This window comes from Tupaia chinensis, unplaced genomic scaffold, assembly GCF_000334495.1.
Source record: "Tupaia chinensis unplaced genomic scaffold, TupChi_1.0 Scaffold142914_1, whole genome shotgun sequence".
NCBI lineage: Eukaryota > Metazoa > Chordata > Mammalia > Scandentia > Tupaiidae > Tupaia > Tupaia belangeri.
The window spans coordinates 26724-53512 of record NW_006202759.1 but is presented as its reverse complement, the minus strand read 5'-3'; the positions used below and the strand labels follow the sequence as shown (position 1 = coordinate 53512).

General features: G+C 39.4%; 1 protein-coding gene and 1 non-coding gene across 7 annotated transcripts in view; both read right to left on the bottom strand.

Annotated features, from left to right (window-relative positions):
- The window catches only part of STIL (STIL centriolar assembly protein), an 84121-nt gene that overhangs the window by 30641 nt on the left and 26691 nt on the right, over nucleotides 1-26789 (bottom strand). For all 6 annotated transcript variants that reach the window (XM_014582228.2, XM_006163762.3, XM_006163756.3 and 3 more), the window contains 8 exons: nucleotides 26055-26167; nucleotides 25554-25741; nucleotides 24157-24404; nucleotides 19804-19887; nucleotides 17603-17689; nucleotides 12094-12244; nucleotides 8924-9033; nucleotides 2796-2898 (listed from right to left, as the gene is read on the bottom strand). In XM_014582228.2, the coding sequence (XP_014437714.1) occupies nucleotides 2796-2898; nucleotides 8924-9033; nucleotides 12094-12244; nucleotides 17603-17689; nucleotides 19804-19887; nucleotides 24157-24404; nucleotides 25554-25741; nucleotides 26055-26167 (1084 nt within the window). The remainder of the gene's footprint in view (nucleotides 1-2795; nucleotides 2899-8923; nucleotides 9034-12093; nucleotides 12245-17602; nucleotides 17690-19803; nucleotides 19888-24156; nucleotides 24405-25553; nucleotides 25742-26054; nucleotides 26168-26789) is intronic.
- Nucleotides 22222-22328, bottom strand: LOC114005169 (U6 spliceosomal RNA). Its single transcript, XR_003547056.1, has one exon. It is a non-coding gene; the product is annotated as a U6 spliceosomal RNA (small nuclear RNA).

The window sequence follows — 26789 nt, the reverse complement described above, 5'->3', positions numbered from 1 at the left end:
AGAGAGAGAGAGAGAAAGTGAGAAAGCAAGCCACCAGGTCTGGGACTCAAACCATTGTCAGCCATATGGGAGTGCCCACAGTGCCTTAACCACCATGCCACCTGCTGGTCACTCTAATTTGTTATTATTATTTTTTATTTTGACTAGACAGAAACAAAGAAAGAAAGGGAAAATAAGAAAGTAAGCCACCAGGACCAGACTCAAACTGCGGTTAGTCATATGGGAATGTAGCACCTTTAACCACCATGCCACCTGCCAGCCCCATAAAATAATAACCCACTTGTTGGCAGCAAGCAAAAAATTATGATAGAGGTTATTAGCGACTTACTTCTAAAAGCAAGTAGAATGTTTCTCAATATAGTGATAAAAACCAACGTCCAGCTCTAGTAGTAGTGCAGAATATTGAGTCTCCATGGTTCTAAAAGCACGAGATTCTAAAGTCAAACCTCCTCAGTTAGAATCCCAGCCTTGGGGTCAGCAGGTAGCATGGTGGTTAAGTCACTGGACTCCCACATGGCTGACTGGTGGTTTTCTTTCTCAATTTCCCTTTCTCTCTCTCTCTCTCTGGTGAGCTCATATGCCCTTATAGCAAATTTTAAAAAGATAATAAATAATAAAGGGACCAGCAGTTAACATAATGGCTATGTCTCTGGAATCCCATGTAGTCGACTGTGGTTCGAGTCCCGGATCCGGTGGCTTAAACTCATATGCCAGGTGCGTGTGCGTGCATGCCCAAAAATCAATAAGAGAATGGAAGAGAAGGTGATTGTTTAATTTCCTTCTCTTGCTGGCAAGCACATGCACTCTATAGCAAAAAATCTTTTGGGGACTACAGGTGGTACAGTGGTTGGGGTGCACCAAAAATTAAAAAAAAAATTTACAAAAAAAAAAAAAAAAAGAATCAAGCCTTATTATTTACTAATGGTATGATCTTGGGCAAGTCATTTATCTCAATTTTCTTTGGAAATAATTTTACTTATTACATGGATATTATATATATATGTATATGATGTATACAATTAATATATAACTACATATTTCTATATGTACATTATAACCTTATTGATATAGATAGCTAGATATATTGTAGAATGAAAATAAGTTTTAGGTAGTATTACTACGTTAACATGGAGAGACTTTTAGGTCTTTAGCTACACAGGTGAATTCATTATATTATCAGTGACACCTTTTTTACTCACCGGATGAGGACTAGGAATTGGTCTGGGAGAAAAATCTTCATCTTCAACACCAGAATCATGATCATTTATTGGCATTTTTCCAGGAGACAACTTTTGAGAAGACCTAAAGAACAGAGGGAAAGACCAAAAAAACCCCCTTAATAATCCAGTGTTCTTTTCTTCTTTTTAAAATGAAATAAAATCGTTTAATAAGTTACAATAGTATTTGGATCATTTCATTTAGTTTCTGTTGATAACCATGGATTATTTTTCAGGACAATGTTTGTTGACTAGGGAAGCTGGCTCAGTCAGATTCATGCTTAACAAACTACCCCGTTTGTAAGAGCACGACTAGTTAAATCCAGTATTACCAATGCTGTGATCAATCACACACAGAGAGAGAGAGAGAGAGAGAGAGAGAGAGAGAGAGAAAGTGAGAAAGCAAGCCACCAGGTCTGGGACTCAAACCATTGTCAGCCATATGGGAGTGCCCACAGTGCCTTAACCACCATGCCACCTGCTGGTCACTCTAATTTGTTATTATTATTTTTTATTTTGACTAGACAGAAACAAAGAAAGAAAGGGAAAATAAGAAAGTAAGCCACCAGGACCAGACTCAAACTGCGGTTAGTCATATGGGAATGTAGCACCTTTAACCACCATGCCACCTGCCAGCCCCATAAAATAATAACCCACTTGTTGGCAGCAAGCAAAAAATTATGATAGAGGTTATTAGCGACTTACTTCTAAAAGCAAGTAGAATGTTTCTCAATATAGTGATAAAAACCAACGTCCAGCTCTAGTAGTAGTGCAGAATATTGAGTCTCCATGGTTCTAAAAGCACGAGATTCTAAAGTCAAACCTCCTCAGTTAGAATCCCAGCCTTGGGGTCAGCAGGTAGCATGGTGGTTAAGTCACTGGACTCCCACATGGCTGACTGGTGGTTTTCTTTCTCAATTTCCCTTTCTCTCTCTCTCTCTCTGGTGAGCTCATATGCCCTTATAGCAAATTTTAAAAAGATAATAAATAATAAAGGGACCAGCAGTTAACATAATGGCTATGTCTCTGGAATCCCATGTAGTCGACTGTGGTTCGAGTCCCGGATCCGGTGGCTTAAACTCATATGCCAGGTGCGTGTGCGTGCATGCCCAAGATCCCAAGAGGAGAATGGAGGAGAAGGGATTGTGTCATGGCCATCCCCCCGGGGGGGGGAGACTTCTCGCTTTTTGTCTCTGTCTGTCTGGTGAGTGCATGCGCCCTATAGCAATAAACCTCTCCAAAAATTAAATAAATAATTCATAAAAAAAAAAAAAAAAGAATCAAGCCTTATTATTTACTAATGGTATGATCTTGGGCAAGTCATTTATCTCAATTTTCTTTGGAAATAATTTTACTTATTACATGGATATTATATATATATGTATATGATGTATACAATTAATATATAACTACATATTTCTATATGTACATTATAACCTTATTGATATAGATAGCTAGATATATTGTAGAATGAAAATAAGTTTTAGGTAGTATTACTACGTTAACATGGAGAGACTTTTAGGTCTTTAGCTACACAGGTGAATTCATTATATTATCAGTGACACCTTTTTTACTCACCGGATGAGGACTAGGAATTGGTCTGGGAGAAAAATCTTCATCTTCAACACCAGAATCATGATCATTTATTGGCATTTTTCCAGGAGACAACTTTTGAGAAGACCTAAAGAACAGAGGGAAAGACCAAAAAAACCCCCTTAATAATCCAGTGTTCTTTTCTTCTTTTTAAAATGAAATAAAATCGTTTAATAAGTTACAATAGTATTTGGATCATTTCATTTAGTTTCTGTTGATAACCATGGATTATTTTTCAGGACAATGTTTGTTGACTAGGGAAGCTGGCTCAGTCAGATTCATGCTTAACAAACTACCCCGTTTGTAAGAGCACGACTAGTTAAATCCAGTATTACCAATGCTGTGATCAATCAACAGTCACTAAGTATCTTCTGGTTGACCACTTCAACAAATGTAGAAATAAACACAAAGCTTAATGTAAAACAGTGTATAACCTGGCGATAGAGATGCGCTCCGTGGTAATGTAAAACGGCGTATAACCTGGCGACAGAGATGCCCTCCGTGTTAATGTAAAACGGCGTATAACCTGGCGACAGAGATGCCCTCCGTGTTAATGTAAAACGGCGTATAACCTGGCGACAGAGATGCCCTCCGTGTTAATGTAAAACGGCGTATAACCTGGCGACAGAGATGCCCTCCGTGTTAATGTAAAACGGCGTATAACCTGGCGACAGAGATGCCCTCCGTGTTAATGTAAAACAGTGTATAACCTGGCGATAGAGATGCCCTCCGTGTTAAACACACTATGGGGCCAGTAGCTGTCATAGCCATTATGTCTCGGGACTCCCACGTGGCCAACCACACTCTGAACACTAGACCTGGTGGCTCGAAACTCACACAGGGCATGTGTGTGTGTGTGTGCCCAAGATCTCAGGAGAACAAAGGAGAAGAGACTGTGGTGAGCCCATTCCCCTGCCCCTCACCCCAGCGGGGGGAAGCTTTCTCACTTTCCCTCTCACGGTCTCTCCAGTAAGCAAACATGCCCTAAGGCAAAAACCTCTTTAAACACACACACACACACACACATACACAGACACACACATACATACATACACTATATTGAACACCTGCTATGTTACAAAGGAAACCAAATGAGAAATTCATTTCCTATGTACTTATATCTGTGGTGGGAAGATATCTGAGGCACTGAGATGTCACCTCTACTGTAGTCAACTGTAATCACTGCATCACAGATGACTTGCCGTAGAAAAACAGAAAAACAATTTAAGTTTATGATAGAGAATATGCATGTGCACATGTGAGACAGAGAGGTGCACTCTCAACACGGTCTGGCGACAATCGTATTCCCCTCCTCCAACGCTTCCCTAGTTGTCAGGATCTCGGGCACGTGTGTGCATACCCAGTGCACTTCAGGTCGACTGGGCCAGGAATCCAAATCTGCAGTGTGCCATGTGGCTTCCAGCACTGCAGTCCAGTATGCTGACTATACCACCCAGGCTGGTCAAAACAGAGAAACCTTGAGTCCTGAAACCGAGTTCCAAAAACTGACATTACAGTTTAAAATTGAAGACTTAGAGGGTCACGTGATGACACAGTGGTAAAACCTGATGCTCTATAAGACTGACAACCCACATGGGAAGGTTCTTGCTTGTGTCTGGAGATTTCCCTGAGTATTGGGAACCTATATGCCATGATCTGGGGCTGGCTAAAGCTAGGAGTGAATCGCAGTGTCCAGACCTTTTTGGAGTTTTCACTCTCTGTCTCTCTCACTTTTTTTTGAGCTTAAAAAGCAAAAACAAAAAAAAAAAACTAAAGATTTAGAATACTATATACATCATATTTCACAGCCTGAAGTCTCAACAGAATATGTCAGGGAAAAGAAAAGATAACCCGGAAGAAAGCTGAGTGCTTAGAATGAATGGAGCCCAGAAGAAAACATCCTATATTCTGTTCCACACTTGACTCCTCCCCAGTAGGGGGAAAACAGAAACTTCAAAGTAGATTTGAAGATCTGACATTAGAGGAGAATTCTGCACCATGACCTGGTGGTCTAGAGAGCAGACACTCAGAAAGATATTACAATGAAGGAATCAGAATCTCTGCATGATTTAAGCAGATGGGTCTGTACCAGGCCCCACAAAGCCCTAACCCAACACCCAAGAATAACTTGGAAAGATCAAACAATATACCATATGCCCAATGCGAGTGACCTACACAAGGCCACAGGGGCTAACTGAAACCAGCACAAACCTACCAAAGACCAGTCACAAATAAAAACTCTTCAGCAGACAGCAGAACAGAATCATGCCATCATGTATCTATCCCTGGTATTGGCATATCACGTCTACATCCCCTATAACTCCAGAGGAAAGAGACCTGGAATTCACTAAAATGTGGTTTCTAAACCCAGTATAATAGGGGCTTATTGGCCAGATGATGGCAGGCTCTTCAAGGCTGACCTATGGGAGACTAGCTGGTGGTATGGTGGTTAAAGCACTGGACACTCCCATGTGGCCGACAACGGTTCAAGTCCTGGACCTGGTGGCTTGCTTTCTCACTTTCTCTCTCTCTGTGTCTCTCTTGTAAATTTAAGATGAATGAATGAATGAATGAAAAAAAGTTAAATAATTCTTAAAAAAAAAAAAAAAGAAAGGCTGATCTATGTCAGAGGAGTTCTGGATTCCTATGCAGAAATTTCCCTGAATACGCAAGGCACGCACAAGCTTGTGATCTGGGTCTGGCAGAGGCTGGATCACGGCATCAGGATCCTGTTGGATACTACCTCTCTGCCTTTCTTCCCGTGTTCTTGCTCATGGAAGAAATAAATGAACTGAAAAGGTGGAATGGGTAGGACCAGCAGATGACATAAAGGTCAAGTCACTGGACTCCCATGGTTGACAATGGAGGGGGCAAATTTTTGTACATCTGAGTTGTGGCACAGAAATAGTATCTGTGACACACACACACACACACACACACACACACACACATGCTGATGCTGAGCAATAAAACCTACTTCTTAGCTTTTTTAGCACCTGAGACAAAAAGGAAAAACTAGGATTAGAGTTATAACACTAATTCTTTAGAAGACAAATATTTGACTAAAATACAAAATGACTAACCCTTATTAAAACTCTGGTTGATAACAGGCAAAAAGCGTTTAGCAACATTATTAAAGAAATTGCAAGTATCTACTTAATTTAGCTTTTCTTCCATAATTATTCAATAAAATGTTCAACAAAACCTTAAAATTAATGACAGTAAAAGTGTTCCTGCAAAACAATCTTCTGGGGATCTAACTTGATTTAAGGATAACTGGAAATGCACAGAAGGGGCTGGCCTTAAAGCTGTGGTTAAGGGAAGCCAGATCCCATATGGCCAACCACCTTTCAAATCTCAGTCCACGTGCCTTGAAAAACACACGGGGCATGCCCATGCACACCCTAAATCCCTGAAGGATGAGAAATGGAAAAGTGATTGCAGTATGAACACATCACAAGGTGCTTTTCCCTCCTTCCCTCCTTCCCTCCTTCTCTGTCTCTGGCGAGCACATGCATCCCACTGGCAATTAAAAAAATGTCCAGAGAAGATGGAGAGAATATTCGTTAGGTATCTTTCTAGTTCCCAATATCTTTGAATATATTACTGTATGTGGAAAAGTCTGCTGGTGGAAGCTTAAAGTCAAGAGAAGGGGAGATTATTCCAGATTATGCAGGTGGACACGAAGATCCTTATAAGAGGGAGGCAAGAGGGTCAGAGTCAGAGAAGGAGATGTGAGGTTGGATGCATCAACAAAGAGGAGACAGAGACTGTTGAAGATGCCATGCTGCTGGCTGAGACTGAGGGCGGACAGTTGCTCGAAGACCCTGTTGCAGCTGCTTGTTTCTCTGTCTCACCATCTCTCTGATGGAGCAAACTTAAATAAATAAATAAATAAATAAAAGATAAAAGCATTGCCATAACCAGTAATGAACAGGAACCTTCCATCTACTCATTTCTCATGCAGTATACTTCAAAGGCACCCAGAGGGAAGTTCAGGTTATAGTAAAAAAGTTGAGAAAAGAACAAATCAATTACTAGGGAGAATTAAAAATAACAATAGTCTGGGGCCAGCAGGTAGAGTCATAGTTAAGGTGCTAGACTCCCACATGGCCAACTGTGGTTTGAGCCCTGAAACTGGTGGCTTGCTTTCTCACTTTCTCTCTGTCTTTCCCTGGTGAGTGTATGTATTCTATAGCAAATTAATGATGATAATAATACTAAATAAAATTAAATAAATAATTCTTGAACAAAATAAATAATAGGGACCAGTAGATGCCGTAACAGTGCATAACGGTTACGTGGCTGCACCCCCATGAAGTCAACTGCGGAATGAGTCCGAGACCCAGCAGCTTAAAACTCACGCTGGGCACATATTCATGTGTACCCAAAATCCTGAGAGAAAGGAAAAGGGATTGCAGAGTGGCCATTGCACCAGGGAGGGAGGTGATTTCTTGCTTTCTGTCTCTGTCTCTCCAGTGAGTGCACGTATCCTATAAACCAACACTCCAAAGCAACCTTTATCTAAGGTTATTTGCTATCTAGCAAATATTAACTCAAATTAATAGACCTCTCTGAACTATCAGTTCCCTGAGGGAAGGAACCACACCTGTGTGTTTTATATCCTACCACATTCCCAGCCCTAATCATGCCACATGCACGTAGCAGAGTAAAGGAAAAAACTAGAACAGGGATGTGATGGCTAATTGTATGTGTCAACTCAGCTAGGCCACAGTACCTAGATATTTGATCGAACAGCATTCTCAGTGTTTCTATGAAAGTATTTTAAAATAAGATTAGCATTTAAATCAGGAGACTCTGAGTAAAGCAGATTATTCCCTAGAATATGGATGGGCCTCACCCGATCAGTTGAAGAACTTAACAGAAGACTGACCGTGGGGCTGGGCAGTGGCATGGTGGTAATGCAAATGGACACACATAGGAAGGTCCTGGCTTCAGGTTTGGGATCTCCTTGTGTGTGCTGGGTATGCATGTGCATGCCTGTGATCCAGGCCAGCGAATCCTAGGGGTGGATCATGGCATGGGGATCCTGTTGGGGATACCTGTCTCTCTTACACATACGTGAAAATTAACAAACAGATAAATACCCTAAAAAAAAAAAAAAGACATAAAAAGACAAAGTTGTACCTCCCTGGAGAAAGAGAGAAAGCATTCTGCCAGCAGACTTTTTTGGACTTGAATTGCAACTCTTCCCTGGGTCTCTAGATTATCCTTGCTGATTGTGGACCTGCCAAGCCGTTTTCCTTGTTTTTTTGGGGCCCTGCCAAGCCTCCAATTATAGAAACCAATTCCTTAAAAAAAAAAATCTTTATATATACAGGTGTGTCCTATTGGCTCTGTTTTTTTTTTTTTTTTGGATAACCTTGACTAATTCAAGAGAATATCTTCTTTTTTTTGAGAGGTTTTTGCTATAGGGCAGTGTGCTCGCCAGACAGACAGAGAGAGACAGAGAGAAAGAAAGCGAGAAATCACCCCCCAGGGAGGATGCCCATGCCACAATCCCTTCTCCATTCTCCTCTCGGGATCTTGGGTACGCACGCACACATGCCCGGCTTGAGTTTAAGCCACTGGGGTCAGGACTTGAACCGCGGTCGACTACGTGGGAGTCCAGCGACATAGCCATTATGCTAACTACTGGTCCCCAAGAGAATATCTTCTTTACCACAAAAGGTAGGATGATGTACTGACCTAAGAAGGTACAAGCCCTAAAAGTTTTAGAACACGTATTTTCAATTTTAGGTAGAAGAGTTATTTTTATAGTAGTTTATGATAGGCCCAGGTTTAAAACATCAAGGAAGAGAATAGAAGGCACCAAACAAAAAGAAGATGCTTTTTCTGAAGCAAGATAAGTTCTTGATAAATACTCTTTTGTTCTTTCTGTATAATAGATCAACTCAAACGAGAGTCACACTGGAGTGTCATCTCATCAGAATTATCACCCAACATCCTAGGGGACATGAAGGAATGAGTTTAAAACAAAGGCTGTATAGTGCATGATATTTATAGAGAGTGTGAACAAAAATACTCATTTTACTCACCAAAAACCAAGGAGGACAATAAAAAGTATGACTGATAATAAGAAGATATTTTACCTCTTCATTGCAAGATTCTTGGAAACCTTGTTGAAAACCTCTGTTTCTGCATTTTGGCTTTCAGTACGCAGTTCAAAATGGATTAGATTTTTGTCAGAAGATTCAACATTCTGAAATGAAGAAAGTCATACTTTCAGATCAGACTTAAAAATGCCAGAGAATTGTATTTCGATGAAAAACAGCTCTGTAACACGGGGAGTGGGGGTGAGGGGAAAGACTGATGACTTTTGATTTCTATAACTATGTAATCTTCTTTTTTTCCTCTTATATCTTTTTAACATTTTTGCTATAGGATGCTTGCTCTCACCAGAGACAAAAAGAGAGAAACAGAGAAGGAAAAAGTGAAAAAAACCACCTCCAAGAGATGGCTGCACTGCAATCCCTTCTCCTCCATTTTCCTCTTGGTATTTTTGGCGCACGTACACACACACACACACACACACGTGTGATTATCAAGCCGCTGGGTGCATGACTTGAACCACGCAACCAGCCATGTGGGACCTAGCCACCTTGACTACCACACCACCTGCTGGCCCTGTAACTTTCTTTTTTAAGTTATTCCCTCTTATGTAAGCTTAAATAATAATAATAAAAAAACCTTAATCACCTGCATTACATAGCTTAACTGCCAGGGATTCAATGACTGTCACTATGAACTGAAGATACCATCGAAAGAATAAAATAATAAATGACATTAAGGACAGAAATAAACTACTAGATCGCATTTAAAATAATTACATTTAGGACCAGCAGTTAGCATAATGGCTATGTCGCTGGACTCCCATATAGTCAACCATGGTTCACGTCCCGGACCCAGTGGCTTAAACCTCATGCTGGATGCGTGTGCATGCGTGCCCAAGATCCCAAGAGGAGAATGGAGAAGAAGGGATTGTAGCGTGGCCATCCCCCCTGGGGGGTGATTTCTCACTTTCTATCTCTCTGTCTCTGTCTGTCTGGTGAGCGCACGCACCCTATAGCAAAAACCTCAAAAAAAAAAAAATTACATTTATAGCTTGAATATAAAAACTTGGCCCAGCAATGGCATCAGTAATAGTGCATTGCTGTGTGATGCTGGAACAATATGGGAAAAGTGGGTTCGAATCCTGCATCAACCTAAAGTTGCCAGGCACGCCCAAGATCCTGGCATGCTGGGAGGCTGAAAGGAGATCAGAGCATGGCAAAACTGTCAAGGTTACCTCTCTCTCACTCAGCAGTTATGGCTATGTCGCTGGACTCCCATGTAGTCGACCGCAGTCCCAGACCCGATGGCTTAAAACTCACGTCAGGCGCATGTGCGTGCGTGCCCAAGATCCCGAGAGGAGAAGGGATTGCGGCGTGGCCATCCCCCGGGGGGTGATTTCTCACTTTCTGTCTCTCTTTGTCTGTCTGGCGAGTGCACACGCCCTATAGCAAAAACCTCTCAAAACAAAACAAAAAATCAAAATCGGGGGACAATGGAGAGAAAAAAATGTTTCAGAAGAAAAATTACAGTGCACTTGTCACTAGATTTTAGCTTTGTCCATACTGTAAGATCTTTTGTGAATCAATAAAATGTGAAAAAAAAAAAGTTTTAGGGGAACCAGCAGTTAGCGTAATGGTTATGTCGCTGGACTCCCACGTAGTCGACCGTGGTTTGGGTCCCGGACCTGGTGGCTTAAAACTCACGCCGGGCGCATGTACATGTGTGCCCAAGATCCCGAGAGGAGAATGGAGGAGAAGGGATTGTGGCATGACCATTCCCCTGGGTGATTTCTCGCTTTCTGTCTCTATGTCTCTCTATGTCTGTCTGGCAAACACACGCGCCCTATAGCGAAAACCTCTCCAAAAAAAAAAAAAAAAAAGAAAGGTTTAGTGTGGAAAGGAGGGAAGGGAAAGGGGAAGGTAAAAAAGGTAAAAGTAGCTTAATTTGACAAGAAAATGAAAAGCTATTTGCTGATGATAATGTATATAGTAATATCCTTATCTTGACTTACATGCATAGTATTTGCGTTGTAAAAAAAATGTATACTGTAAAGACATAAAATGTAAAAATAAAGGAATAAATAAATAAATAAAATTTTTAAAGATTTTAGAATAAATGGTATGTAAATAACGTTTCACAATTAAAAAAATAATCTATTCCAATTCTTTAAATTACATTATGTAAATTCTGACTTAAAAGTGAAAAAAATAAAAATCATTTGTTACACTACCTTTTTTTTTTTTTTTAAGAATTGTTTTTTAAATTTAACTTTATTTATTAGTATTAGAGAAGATGAGAAAGCAAGCCACCGGGTCTGGGACTTGAGCTATGGTCAGGCATGTGGGAGCCCAGTGCCTTTAACCACCACACTACCTGCCAAGCCCTACTACCCAGTTTTTAAAATAGCAGTCAAGAAAAAAGATTACAAAATTAACTCTGAACAGCTTAAAAAGATGTAACTTACAAACTACAAATCCTTCAAAGACTTTAACTAATATTGGGTATCTTATTCCGTGGAAAATCTCTGATCCTCTATTATAATTTAGTTCTGGAAATAAGATTTACTAAACAAAATAAGATTTTGGTTCTAGTCTAAACAAAAATTAATCATAACGTTATTAATACGTGGGGCCAGCAGTTGGCATGGTAGTTAAGGGCGCTGGCCTCCCATATGGCTGATCACAGTTCAAATCCCGGACCTGGTGGCCTGCTTTCTCACTTTCTTTCTCTCTCTCATTCTGTCCCTCCCTGCTCAAATTAAAAATAAATAAATAAAAAAATAAATAAAGTTAAATAAAAATAATTCTTGAAAAAAAAAAAAAAGGGCATTAATATTCTATAAGATTGATTATAGGGACCAGCAGTTAGCATAATGGCTATGTCGCTGGACTCCCATGTAGTCGACTGTGGTTCGAGTCCTGGACCCAGTGGCTTAAACTCACACCGGGCGCGTATGCGCCAAAGATCCCAAGAAGAAAATGGAGGAGAAGCAATTGTTGCGTGGCTATCTCCCTTGGGGGGTGATTTCTCGCTTTCTGTCTCTTTGGCGAGTGCATGCGCCCTATAGCAAAAACCTCTCTAAAAAAATAATAAAGATTGATTATAAGCAAGCAAAGGCTAACAGTGTGAATTACTGTTTTAAAGGATGAAAGCCACTGAGGTAAGCTGCCAAACAATAACTACAGTATTCAGTAATAAAATCACTTACTTTGAAAAGATGTAATGTTTCCTTGCTGGTGAGGAGCTGAAATCCAAGGTCAAGCCTTCTACTATCACAAGGAAAGCACTCATAAAACTCAGGCTCCTTATGTGTCACAGAATAGAGAACTACGATGAAATGGCCAGACTCTGAAAAAACCCTGAACAAAAAAAGGCCACGCAATTACATTTTCTTGAGGATAAGATGACTGTAATCAACAAATTCCGCTCGTATCTCCCAATCTAGTTAACAGATTGACTAAACAGAAAACTGGCGAATAAATTTATCCTTACTTTTTTTACTCTTAGCAACTTTGAATTTTTTAAGATTTACTATCAAATACATGGTCCTTGTAAAAACTTCAAACAAAATTGGGACCAGCAGTTAGCGTAATGGCTATGTCGCTGGACTCCCACGGAGTCGACAGAGGTTTGCGTCCCGGACACCGTGGCATTAAACACAGGGTGCGTGTGCGTGCGTGCCCAAGATCCCGAGAGGAGAATGGAGGAGAAGGGACTGCGGTGTTGCCATCCCCCCGGGGGGTAATTTCTCGCTTTCTGTCTCTCTGTCTCTCTCTCTCTGTCTGGTGAGCGCACGCGCCCTATAGCAAAAAAAAAAAAAAAAACTCTTAAAAAAAAAAAAACTTAAAATAGGAACAGATGAAACTGAAAATGAAAACCAAGCCACTCTCCAGTTTCATATGCTATCTACATTCAGACTATTTTTTAAATCACACACATTTTACATAATTTAATAAAAACAGATCTATTATTATTTTTATATGACAATCTTAACTTTCCATATCATATAAAATTTTAGTCCTTCATTGTTCATTAAATGATTCAATAAATACTGTAAATCATCAAGAGTCCTTAAAATATAGACTAAAACCAGTGACCTAAAACTACTTTTGGGAGCCCAGTCTGGTGGCACAGTCAGTAGTGAATGGAACTGCAGTGCTTGCAACAACACGAGCAAGTGTAGGTTTAGATCCATGGGCTGGCATAAGAACATGCTAGCTGCATGCACATGTGCCCGGGATCCCTGCGACCTGCGAGCTCAAGGGCTGGGGAAGGGGCCTCACACTGTGATGAGAACCTGTTGTGGGTGTTTTCCTCTCTCTCTGCCTTTCTCTCTCTCTCGTGCACACAGGCACTACCATGAATAAAATAAACATTAAAAAAATAAGCAGATAAACTTTTTGGGGGGAGGGCTTATGGAGGTGTGCTCTGTGAGACTGATTCACACAGGAAGGTCTGGGGTCTCCTGGGAGATCTCTGAGTACCATGGGTACATCTGTGTCTATGATATGGGGCTGAATGAGGCTGGGGTAGATTGGCTGATTTTGGTTCAAGTCCTGGACCCAATGGCTTGAAAATCATGCCAGGTGCATGTGTGTGTATTTTCAAAATCCCAAGAGAATGGAGGAGAAGGGATTGCAACATGACCATCCCCCCTGGAGATTGCCTTCTCATTTTCGCTCTCTCTGGTGAGCCCACATGCCCTATAGCAAAAGCTTAAAAAAAAAAAAAAGGAAAGACCCAGCTGGGGTGCTATCTTTTGGTCTTTCTCTTTCTTTTGCTTATGGGAAAAATAAAACTAAAAACTAAAAAACAAAACAAAACAAAAATCGCTGTATCTTCCTGTGTCAACACTGTAAAATGATGAATGAGAAATTACAAGGATCTGTTACACTACCAACCAAACACAACAGTGCAGGGTGGAGAGGCAGAATGTCTGTCTTGCTCTGAGGTCAAGGAAGACCACTGCTCAAAACACTGCAAAGCACCAACCTAAGTTACGGGAGTAATTAAGGATTCTGGCATCAAAGAAATTGCCTAATGCTTCAGACTGAAAACAGAGTGACACAAAGAGCTCCAAAATTAATTTTACTGAGCACTTACTGTCAACATCTTAAAGGAAGATCAATAAAACAACTGTTCTAAATCAGAACAAAGGATAAAATACTAACATTTACTTTGTTTTATTGCAAGTGAAAACAAATCTCTTGCAAGGCTGAAATAAAATGTATGAAGGAGTACTATATGAGCACCTGAAGGAAATACAAGAGATTTTTTAAAAAAGAATTACTTATTTATTATTATTTTAATTTGCTATAGGGTCCATGTGTTCACCAGAGACAGGAAAATTGATAAAGCAAGACACCAGTTCTGGGACTTGAACCACGGTGAGACATGTGAGAGTCCAGCATCTTAACCAACACACCACCTGCTGGCCTTCACACGAGATTTTAAAATTTCAATAGTCCTGGAATGAGTGAATCTTAAAAGAGGGGAAAAAAAATTTGACTTAATTCTGTTGGAAAAATACTGTTAACCAAAGTTAACTGAAACGACATTCTGGGTAGAATCTTTGTTTTCTCTTTCTATATATACACACGCACATATGGAAAAAGAGGAGCTTACAGAACAATCTGAAAAAGACATGCTATCCAAAAGAAAAAGACGTACAAGACAGAAGATGAGGCTATAAAATATTGGAAAAGATTTTTCACCTATCAGATGAGCAAAATGAAAGGTTAACAACAGCCTTTAGTTTACCTCTCTGTGCTCATCTCCTGCTACTCAGCCCTTCCCTTCTGCCTCTCTAGCCACACGGTACTCCTTGCTGTTCTGAGGACACGTGGTGATCTTTCACTCTATGCACTTAACGTATCCTCTACCCAAGACACTGCCCCAGACCTGCACCTGGCTTACTCCCTCACCTCAAGTCTGTGATCAGCTGAGGCAAATCTTAAATTGCAACTCTCAGGGCCAGCAGGTGGCATGGAGGTTGAGGCAGCTGGATCTCACATGGCTGAGTGCGTAGTTGGAGTCCCAGACCAGGCAGCTTGAAAAACATGCAGGCATGTTTGCATGTGTGACTAGGATCCTGAGAGGAGAATGGAAGAGGGATTTGTGGTGTGGCCACCCTCCTCGGGGCAGGGTGGTGATTTCTCACACCCATCCCTCACCAATAAGCGCACTTGCCCTGTAGCAAACTAAAAATAAATAGAATAAAAATGAATTGCAACTCTTGCCATAAGGCCAGGATTTCAAGGATAACAACAGCAGTTGGCCATATGGGCTCTGGCTCCCTGTGCTCCCCTGTGCGGCCAGCCCTAGAACTACAACTCTTTACTTGCCATTATCATTTATCCTCCTCTCCGGGTTTATTTTTCTCACAACATCCACCCCCTTTAAAAATACTATTTATTTTACTTATTCTGTTTGCTACCTCTCTTTGTGGAATGTTTATTTTCCTTACTGATTACTCTCAATATTGTGAACAGTGTTGGTATGTGACAGGCACTTTTTTTTGAGAGGTTTTCGCTATAGGGTGCATGTGCTCGCCAGACAGAGACATAGAGACAGAAAGCGAGAAATCATCCCCCAGGGGGGATGGCCACGCTGCAATCCCTTCTCCTCCATTCTCCTCTTGGGATCTTGGGCATGCGCGCACATGTGCTCAGTGTGAGTTTAAGCCAACGGGACTGGGACTCACACTGCAGTCGACTACGTGGGAGTCCAGTGACATAGCCATTACGCTAACTGCTGATCCCTTGGAGAGGTTTTTGCTATAGGGCGCATGCACTCACCAGACAGACAGAGAGAGACAGAGAGACAGAAAGCGAGAAATCATCCCCCAGGGGGGATGGCCACGCTGCAATCCCTTCTCCTCCATTCTCCTCTTGGGATCTTGGGCATGCACGCACATGCGCCCAGTGTGAGTTTTAAGCCACCGGGTCTGGGACGTGAACCGCGGTTGACTACATGGGAGTCCAGCGACATAGCCATTACGCTAACTGCTGGTTCCCGTGACAGGCACTCTTTACACGTTGTTGGGAGGGTTATAAATTGGCAGTCTATTCAAAGGGCAATTGGGGAATATTTATCGAAACTTAAAATTACATACTCTTTGGCTCAGAGAAAATACTTGTAGGAATTTAGCCCACAAACATACTAGTATATGTACACAAAGATAAAATGCATAAAAATGCTCAGTTGACCATTGTTTGTGAGAACAAAAGAACCAGTTTTAAAAATACAGTATATGTTGCATACCATTCAGCTCTAAAATGTGTATTGTATCTGTATATGCCAAGCTGTAATAATCTTCAAGATATAACAGTATAGGGAAAAAAAAGTAACATACAGAAAAGACTTGTATGCTCCTATTTGTTATAGGTACTCCTCACTTAATGACTGAATTCCATTTCTAGAACTAGGTCATTAAGCAAATGGGTCGATAAGTGAGGAACTTAAAGGTTAATGTATTGTGTGGGTTAAGGAAACACAGCGTATGTATTTTTCAATAGATTTTATGTGACACCACACTAGAAAAATGTAATTCTATCCATACAAAAAGAATACATTAGATAATGCCATCAAGTGACAAGAGACACCACAATATGGTAATATATTAATTAATAAATCCTGTGGAACTTTGACTTATTCTGGGTACATAATAAAGAACAAATTTATAAATGAAATATGTAGTCTTGCGTAATAGTGAATGCTTCATGTAGTGAGTACTAATAACTGGGAATGAGACTAAGACTGAGAAAAGGGATTCTCCATGTTGGAGAACTGGTCCTAAGTCAAAGTGGTCATTAAACAGGTAGGTAGGCCATTAAATGAGGAGAGTCTATATTTAATTTTTATGGCTGGGGGAAGATGATATTTGCTTAAGTATTAAATATTTCAGGAAGGATGTACAAAGCACATTTAATAAAGATTGCTTCTGTCTTTTTTACATACAGGGTCTGCTATGCTGCTAAGGCTAGTCTCGAATGTATGATCTCCCATCTCAGTGCCCCAAGGAACTGGAATTGTAAGTACACGGCACTGTGCCTGGTTGAGAGACTTCTCTTTTGTTGTGTATCTTTACATTTGTCTAATTTATTATCATGCCAAATTGCTTTCTCAGTAAGTTTTTACTCAACAGTCTATTCTAGCCATTCAAAGTAGACAAAAACAGACATTCTCATTTAATAGATGAAGATAAGAGGTAAATAGTGGCATCACATACAAAATATAATTAAATGAGGAGTTGAAGCTAGAAATTAAGTTTCCTTAGCTACTAATTCTAATACTTAGGCTTCTGTTCAGGAAGAAAATTGAACACTTTGTCTCAATTATTTCTTAGTGTACCATGTAACTTAATAATACACTTGCAAAGTAATTCACTCATTTGCAACCATTTCATTGAAAGTTAATCTCTTTATTTGTAATACTGGATGTTACAGATGATATCTAGAATTTTTTTCACTCCTACAAAGTATTATCTTCTGTGTTATAGTTCTGTGTGGTTAGACAAATGAATTCCTTCATATCTCCAGGTTGACTACAAACTCATCTTTTTTATCTGGTTTTATGTCCATTTAAATGTAAGTTTGCTTGTTTTTCATAATGAACTTAAGAGGTTAAGGTATTATATAAATTTTAAATAAGATCAATCAAATATAAACAGAGAAAAAAAATCAAAATAAATAATACAGAATAAAATTATCACTTGCCTTTCTTGAATAAAGGAACTGAACATGTATCTCAAGCAACAAGCCCATACCTGAGGGCTATAGATATGTATAAGTCCAGAGAGCCAACTAAAAGGAAAAAAAAAAAAAATGAAAAACTAGTCATTTACAAAATTAACAAACTTTAGATTACATGCATGTTAGGCAGATCCTTGGCAATTATCAGCAATATATAAAAAGACCTCACAAAGAAGAGCTCTATTAACATTAGACTATGTTGATAATCAAGAACTAATCGGGACTAGCAGATGGCATAATGGTTATGTCGCTGGATTCCCACATAGTCGACTGTGGTTTGAGTCCCTGACCTGCTGGCTTAAACTCACACTGGGCACATGGCGTGCATGCATGCCCAAGAACACAAGAGGAGAATGGAGGAGAAGGGATTGCAGCATGGCCATTCCCCTGAGAGGTGATTTCTTGCTCTCTGTCTCTTTATTTTTCTCTATCTTTCCAGCAAGCACACATGCCCTATAGCAAAAATCTCTAAAAAGCAAAAAAAAAGAGAAAGAGAACTAATTTATCCTATCTACCCACATGTGTATGTTTTTCTCACAGAAGAGAAAGAGAAAAAGTGTACATTTATTTATTTCCCTTTTCACATGAGATATGGGAGGAAACATTATTTTTATTTATTTATTTTTTTGAGAGGTTTTCGCTATAGGGTGCGTGCGCTTGCCAGACAGACAGAGAGAGACATAGAGATAGAAAGCGAGAAATCACCCCCCAGGGGGGATGGTCACGCCGCAATCCCTTCTCCTCCATTCTCCTCTTGGGATCTTGGGCACGCATGCACACACGCCGGTGTAAGTTCTAAGCCACCGGGGTCCGGGATGCAAACTGCGGTTGACTACGTAGGAATCCAGCGACATAGCCATTACGCTAACTGCTGGTTCCCTGAAGAAAAATTATTAATAGAGGTGAAAGCAGGATGTTAGAATAAACTAGGCTAGCTGGAAAGAAAGGGCCAAATCAGAGACTGGAGTTTGCAACCTAAAATGATTTTACAGAGTAATTGTGAGAACTAAATGTAACATACATAGGTAGAATGAAATACAGAAAGTTCTTACAAATGTTCACTTAAGCATCAATACATTAATAACCCATAGCAAAAAATAGCCTGTAGGTAGATTTTGCGATCCAGAAACAGATGCGCATTCTCATTAAGTTGGCACATGCCATCTCCTCATGTCAAGCCTCCCTTCTACTACTATTCAAATCATTAAAGGTCCAGCTCAATTGTGCCTTCACCTTGTATCATCTCTCTCTAATAAATACTAATGTGCTCATTGACTATATTGCTCATTTCATAGTAAAGGTATACTTCCTCTGTCCTTTTTCTTTTTAAATTTGCCAGAGGTTATGTGCACTCGCTAAAGAGAAAGACAGTGTGGAAAGCAGTAAAGCACCTGCTATGGGGCATGGCCACACCACCACAACCTGTTCTCCATTTCTTCCTCCTTTTGGGAGTTGAGACACACACACACACACACACACACACACACACACACATACACCCAGTGTGCTTTTCAAGTCACTGAGTTGGGGACTCAAACCATACAGTTGGCCATATGAGACCCATGTACCTTAACCATCAGGCCAAAGGTTGACCCCATTATTACTTGTTTTTCTGTGTGATATTTGAGTATTTCATTGCCTCAATTTGCTTATAAATTCCTTGAGAAGTATCAAAACTTTTAGACCCTAACACAGTACCAGACACAATATTGTACTGAATAATTACATAATAATGTTAAGTATTCAAATACCGAATAATCCATCTAAATGTCATTAACCACTAACTCTAAAGAGAATTTCTGCAAGATTGCCTGGCAGTGAATTTTAAACATGTTATTTTGAGCTCTGGGTTCCTCAAAGTGCCTTTTGGAGTAGGTAGTAAAAGGAGACTGAAGAAATAGGGCTTCCAAAGCTTCAGCTTCAACCAGAATTCAATTTTTGCTCATATTATTTATTTATGTATTAGAGTTCTTACTACGATTGGGTAAATCTTATTTTAGCTAATTCTATTAAAATAAGAAAGCTTAGGAACAATTAGCCTTTGTGATCTTTTAAGATGATATAAATAAATATTAATAGTTCAACTGATTTGATTCACATGCTTATCACATATATTTGAATACCTATTTGGCAGAAAAGGTTTTCATAAATAATGCATTACTTACATTCCCACTAATGGTAGAGAATAAACTTTGGGATCGGATTCCAGCAAAAGTAGTAATTTGCGTGTTTCATCCATGGTAAGATATCTAAACAGAAGACATTCATGTAAAAGTAATTGATAGCATGCACTTTTTACCTAAAAGAGATCATGTGAGTGGTGAAGCATATTTCAGGTAGGGGAGATGATTCAAATAAACACTGTGTCTTATACACATGCATAAAAAGAAAGCAGTTCAAAGTGCTTGACCCAGGAAAAGGAAGATTCTGGTAAGAGGAAGAAGTTAAAGATACTTACTATCTTGGGACCAGCAGTTAGCATGATGGCTATGTCGCTGGACTCCCATGTAGCCGACTGCGGTTCAAGTCCCCAATCCGGTGGATTAAAATCACGCTGGGTGTGTGTGCGTGCGTGCCCAAGATCCCGAGAAGACAATGGAGGAGAAGGGATTACAGCATGGCCATCCCCCCCGGGGGGGGTGATTTCTCGCTTTCTGTCTGTCTTTCCAGCAAGCGCATGCACCCTATAGCAAAAACCTCTCCAAAAAAAAAGATGAGAGTTTTTTTTAAGATATTAAATATCTTTTTTTTTTTTTTTTTTTATTTTGAGGTGTGGTCATCCCCCAAGCGGTGATTTCTCACTTTCCTTCTCTGTGGCTCTCTGGCAAGTGCACTTACCCTATAGCAAAACTAAGAAAATAAATAAAAAAGACTTACTCTATCTAAAATTTAATTTTAATCAAAACATTAAAGGAGACAATTTCAGAACTAAATAGTTTTCCCTGGGAGTAGTGAATTTCCTATTACTGGAAGTGTTCAAGCATCCAGGGGATTTGGCAAGGTGGCAACAGATGGTGATTAAATTAGAGAGGGCATATAACCAACCCTCTATGGGTTCCATTTCTCCAGCCACTGTCAAAGAACTCCGAAACTGTATCATGATAAAACTCAAAAAAATCACTTTTCCTGGGGGCCAGCAGGTGGTGTGGTCGTTAAGAGTGCTGGACTCCCACATGGCCAGCTGTGGTTCAAGTCCTGGACCTGGCAGCTTGCTTTCTTACCTTCTCTCTCTCTTTCTCTCTCTCACACTATGCTCCTCTCTGGTCAAATTAAAATAAATAAATAAATGTTAAATAAAGTAATTTTTTAAAAAAGCTATTAACAATCTTTAAACAATAACTTTTCCCTAAAAGGACATTATTCTGCATTTATACTTTGATAATATATTTTTAAAAATTTACTTAATTCCATTTGTTATTATTATTATTTGACCAAGAAGAAACAAAGAGAGAGAAAGGGAAAATAAAAAAGCAAGCTACCAGGTTCAGGACTCAAACCGGGGTGGGCCATGTGGGAATCTAGTGCCTTCAACCACCACGTCACCTGCCAGTCCCAGTTAATATATTTATTATGGACAGTAAAATTTGAAAAGGAAAAAAAAAAAAACCCACAAAAATGCTCAGAATTTATTTTACTTTACGGCTTTAAGTCACAAAAAACAGTATCATTAGTGGTGTAAAGTCTTAATAATTCCACTGATGATGTATTTGATTGCTGTAATACCCCTAAAACATAACGAATTTATCAAGTCATGTGACATAAGGCTTAGACTCAGATGATATAAGATTTATGTATCAAGAATGGCACTGACACCTGCTTTGAAAATGTTCCCCTTGCCTTGCCCACTCGATAAATTCCTATTGTTTAAAAGAACTATTATACAATAGTTCAGGCTTTCCATGATTTCCCCAGGCAATCTGGACACATCTGTTTTCTTAGCACTGTATATAAGCGTCCATTAAAACACATGATGCTTAGATGTAAATATTGTTATGTAAAAAAGTATCATTTTTTAATCTGTTTGTTTCCAACACCTAACAAAATAACAATTTCATTTTCTAAATATTCTATTCTAACTAGTCTATTTATTATCCCAATAAATATAAGGATAAAGTAATTGTATTCTATTTCTAACTATCCTATTTATTATTCTAATAAATATTAGGGTAAGTAAATAAAAGTCATTGAGGAAAAAGGCTCATATCACAAAGTTAATAGGTAATTCTAGATAGGAAAGGGCAAGAGGAGTAAGTAACTGGGCAGACTATTAAACATCCTGGTTACTACCAGCATGCCCAGGGGTCACAGAGAGATAATCCAAACAAAAGTAAACTCAAGTTGTATGTGTAAATGATTTGGGTACCAAAGAAAACAAGTTGATTTTTTGATTAATTTTCCTTTTTGTAAAATTTGCTATAGGTTGGGTACACTTGCTAGAGAGACAAAGACAGAGGGAAAGTAAGAAATCACCCCTCAGGGGTCATGGCCATGTTGCAATTTCTTCTCTTTCATTCTCTTCTTGGGATTTGGGGCACGCACACACATGTATCTGGGCTTCTTTTTATTTTTATTTTTTTTTACAAAAAAATATGGAATGCTTCACGAATTTGCGTGTCATCCTTGCGCAAGGGCCATGCTAATCTTCTCTGTATCAGTCCAATTTTAGTCTATGTGCTGCCGAAGTGAGCACATGGGCTGTTTTTCAAGCTGCTGGGTCGAGCACTTGACTGCTGGCCCAATTATTAAATAAATTTTAACAAAAGAATCCCACATTCCAGGTGAGAAGTACTTTATTACTCTAAACATTTAATTCAAACATTTTTGGATCACTATGGCTTTGACCGTTCTCATGATTTTGGAGTGCACCAACGCTCCTTCCTTTGTGCCACTCCCACCAGAAAGCATTGCTCTTATGGAATCTGGAACTCAAAATGGGGTTGTTCTTGCTACTCCAGGGACTTTGTGAAAATAAAGTCCTTTCTTTTCTCATCCTCTTTTGAAAAGGCATTTTAGGGGGTAACACTTGGCATTAAGTGTACTTTGGTAAACATTTTTAGTTCTAGAGACATAACAGGAACTAGGGTGGAGTCAGTGGAAAAGGAAGCCGGAATCATAATGCTTAGAGTTGCCGCTGTGCAAGCTTTAAAGCAGAGGGTGCTGACATTGTCTGACCAAGCTCAGTAGGCAATAAACAGAGAAAGTAAATGAGGACTCAGGGAAGCAGTCCTGCTGAGGATTAGAAAATATGCATTTGGCTTTCATTTCCTAAGAAACTAAGATGATGATAGGGAGCTGGAGAGGATTCTGCCCCAACAATGAGAAGAAACTCCAGCATCAAGTAGTTAAAAACTTGTAAGCAATAGCACTATGGATATTTTTATTTAATTATCCCCTTTTTCTATATGCAATGTTCATTGTTCACAACTAAAATAGTATATTATTGGGGCCAGCAGATGGCGTAATGGTTACTTCACTGGACATGGCCAACCTCACTTCAAGTCCTGGACTTGGAGGCTTGAAACTCACATAGGGCACATGTGCCCACATGCCCAAAATCCCAAGAGGAGAATAGAAGAGAAAGGACTGCGAAATGGCCATCCATTTTTTGCTTTCTGTCTCTGTCTCTCAATTGTATATAATAAATAAAATTTTCAGCCTTTCTTATGTTGACAATTAGTCAGATTATAACTAAAAAAAAAAAAAAGGAAAAAGCCTTACAATCTAGGCAAAATACAAGGGGAAGATGTTACAGAAGGTGATTTTATTTTACATTTTATAATCTTAAAATGTCAACCACGTTTAACCTGAGTTTTTTCTTTAGTTTTTTGCCACAGAGAATGTGTACTCACCAGAGACAGAGAGGAAGTAAGAAATCTCTCCCCAGTGAGGATGACCACACTGCAATCCCTTCTCCTCCACTCTCCTCTTGGGATTTCGGGCACGCACACACACACACATATATATCCAACTGACTTTCAAGTGGATGGGTCCCGGACCTGAACCATAGTTGGCTGTGTGGGATTCTAGCACCTTAACCGCAATGCCATCTGTTGACCCTGGCCACCATTTTTTTTTTAAATATAGTTTTTAAAGTTTATTTTTTTTCTTTCCATGACAGACACAAAAACAGAGAGGCATCCACAATGGGAACTCCAAACTGTGATCCACCTGCAGTGTCAGCTGGCCTGGTCTGGATCATGAGCCCATGCTGGCCAGCATGCTCAAGGAGGTCCAAGGACACAAAGTCAGGACATTTCCCGTGTGGGTCCAGTTGCATCAGTACTGTACCACTGACTGGCCCCTTTCACCACCAATTTTTTATAGGGTGGTGGCCACAACTCTGAAACAAAATTCTATGTTCAGCAAAAATTAGTAACTTCATTTTTTACTTGTCTTGGTTATTGATCAAGGCACCAAAACTCTGGTATTTAAACTGACCCAGAATTACTTTGTGAATATCCTAAATATACGAAGGCCACCAATATTTAAAATTTTGGATTAATGTATCTTTTACTTACCCATATTTATAGGTTCCTTGAACTTGAGAAATATTCAGATTACTGCTCAAATTTCTTGCCAGAGCCGTTGGAATAATAGGGATGGGCTTCACAGGTGTGCATTTAAAGTCATTTGCTAGAGTCACTGCTGCCCAGTGGAAGTCAAACTCCACACTGTCCAAACTCTCTCTGAAAGCGATATGAGCTCTTAGGGAAAACAGCTTCCCACAATCCAAGAAATCTTTGTTACATACATGGTGCTGTAGAGCCTAAGGAGTCAATATTATGTAATTATTAAAAAACTTCTAAAGTGCATCTATATCTTAAAGTTTAATGTTGGTGCATATATGTATAAATTCTTATACTAACATTCAATTGACTCTGATTTACAACATTTCAGTTCTCATTTCCATATGACCAGAAGATTCCATGAATAATTCTGTCAAAGCACATAATAATCACTTTTCTACATCCCATAGCACATTTCCAACTTAGATCCCCTGGTAGTACTTCGAATTCTCTTATGAGGGGCCAATCCTGTGGCCCCGTGGTTCCACAGGGTGAAAAAATGGAAGAGAAGGGATTGTTGTGTGACCACACCTCACTCAGGGGTGCTTTTCCCCTCTCCCTCTGGTGAATACATGTGCTCTCTGGCAAAATTTTAAAAATCTTAACTTAAAAATAAAAAATAAGGGAGCTGGCAGGTGGCATGGTGATTGAGGGTGCTGGACTCCCACGTGGCTGACCATGGTTCGAGTCCTAGATCTGGTGGCTTGCTCTCTCACTTTCCCTTTCTCTCTCACTCTGTCCCACTCTGGTCGAATTAAAAAAAAATAAATGAATAAATAAATAAAGTTGAATAGAATGATTCTTTTAAAAAATCATAAAAAAAATATCTCACTGGGGAATGTCACATCTCTCTAACACACACCTGACTACTGCAATGGCCTAACTACCCTTTCTGACTTCAATCAGCCTACCCCTACTCCCTACTGAATCATTCCTGGTCTGATAGTATTTCCTCTTTTCAGAACTCAGCAACCACGTGGCCCACATGACAAAGTTCAAATTCCTTAGCCTAGCAGACAAAGATCTCTACAGTCTGGCCAAACTCATATTTCAGTTTGGGCCACAAAGTCCAGCAAAAATTTATACCCTTAATGTTACCCTAAGCATACTTTGAACATTCCTATCTGGATTATCTAGAATGCAAGCTGTATCACCTACCTAAGATTTCTGCCCTTAGAAGTCACATTTAATTGGATTTTAGGTTCACAAGAATTTAATCAGAAATTACTTACGGGAATTTTTTTAGATATGGTGTCCTTAAAACAGAGCATACTATACACAGTGTGATTTTTGTTTTGAATTAAGAATAATGAGCTATCAATGAATCTCAAATTATCAATGAATCTCACCTTAAAAGTTGAAGTGAAGTCATCTGCATTGTGAACTAGCATTTCTCTTGAACAAAGTCCTTGAGTTTGAACTTTGCACGGAATCAAAAAGTCTCCAGGAAGAGAAGCACTAGGAGTTCTATCTGCGCATTCAGGTACTTCTCTACCAGGATCAAAGCGATCTACTCTCAATGTTACACCTTCTTCATCTGAAGAACAAAAATAACAACAATAATATAGCCTGGTAATTAAAATGATAAAATCAATCGATCAATCAGTAAAGGCCATATGACAGTAAAGCACTTAGTTCATACCAATATATACTAAACACTTGCTTTTGAAAAATTACTTGCTTATATTCTTCCACCTGACTAGACTATAAATGCCGATGGATGGTTTTACTCATTTTCACATCCTTAGTTCATAGCAAAATAGAATTAGCACAATGCAAAGAAAATAACTGAACCAATAAATATAAATTCTAATATGGTCATACAAATACTTTTTTTAAAAGTACATTACCTTCATCCACTGTGAGAGAACCAAGTAAAAAGCACAGCAAATTTTTTTTATTCTGCTTAGCATGACGATAAGCAAGTCGGATGGTCTTTTCAGTTACCACAAGCTTTGGATTTCTGAAAAATTAGGAAAGTCTTTTATAAATGTGGTGGTGGATCTTCTGTCCTAAAAATATCCCTCCTTCCATAAAATGCTGCCTAAAATATAACACCCATCTTTTAAAATGCACAGAGGGGGCATACAGGAGGTGGCATGGTGGTTTAAGGGTGCCGGACTCCCATAGAGTCAACAGTGGTTCAAATCACAGACCTGGCGGCTTGCTTTCTCATTTTCTCACTCTCTCATTCTGTCCCTCTATGGTCAAATTAAAATAAATAAATAAAGCTAAATTAAATTAAGTAAATAAATAATTTTTAAAAAGAACAGAAAGGGGCCAGCAGGGTGGCCTAATGGTCAGGGCACTGGATTACATGGCCAACCACAGTCTGAGTCCCTGACCTGGAGGCTTGCTTTCTCACTTTCCCTTGCTATCCCTCTCTCTCTAGTGAGCACACATGCCCTGTAGCAAAGTGAAAAATAATAATAATGATAAGTTAAATTAAATGATAATAATAATAATATATATATTTTTTTACTTGAGAGGTTTTTGCTATAGGGAGCATGCGCTCGTCAGAAAGACAGAGACCAAGGGAACCAGCAGTTAGCGTAATGGCTATGTCGCTGGACTTCCACGTAGTA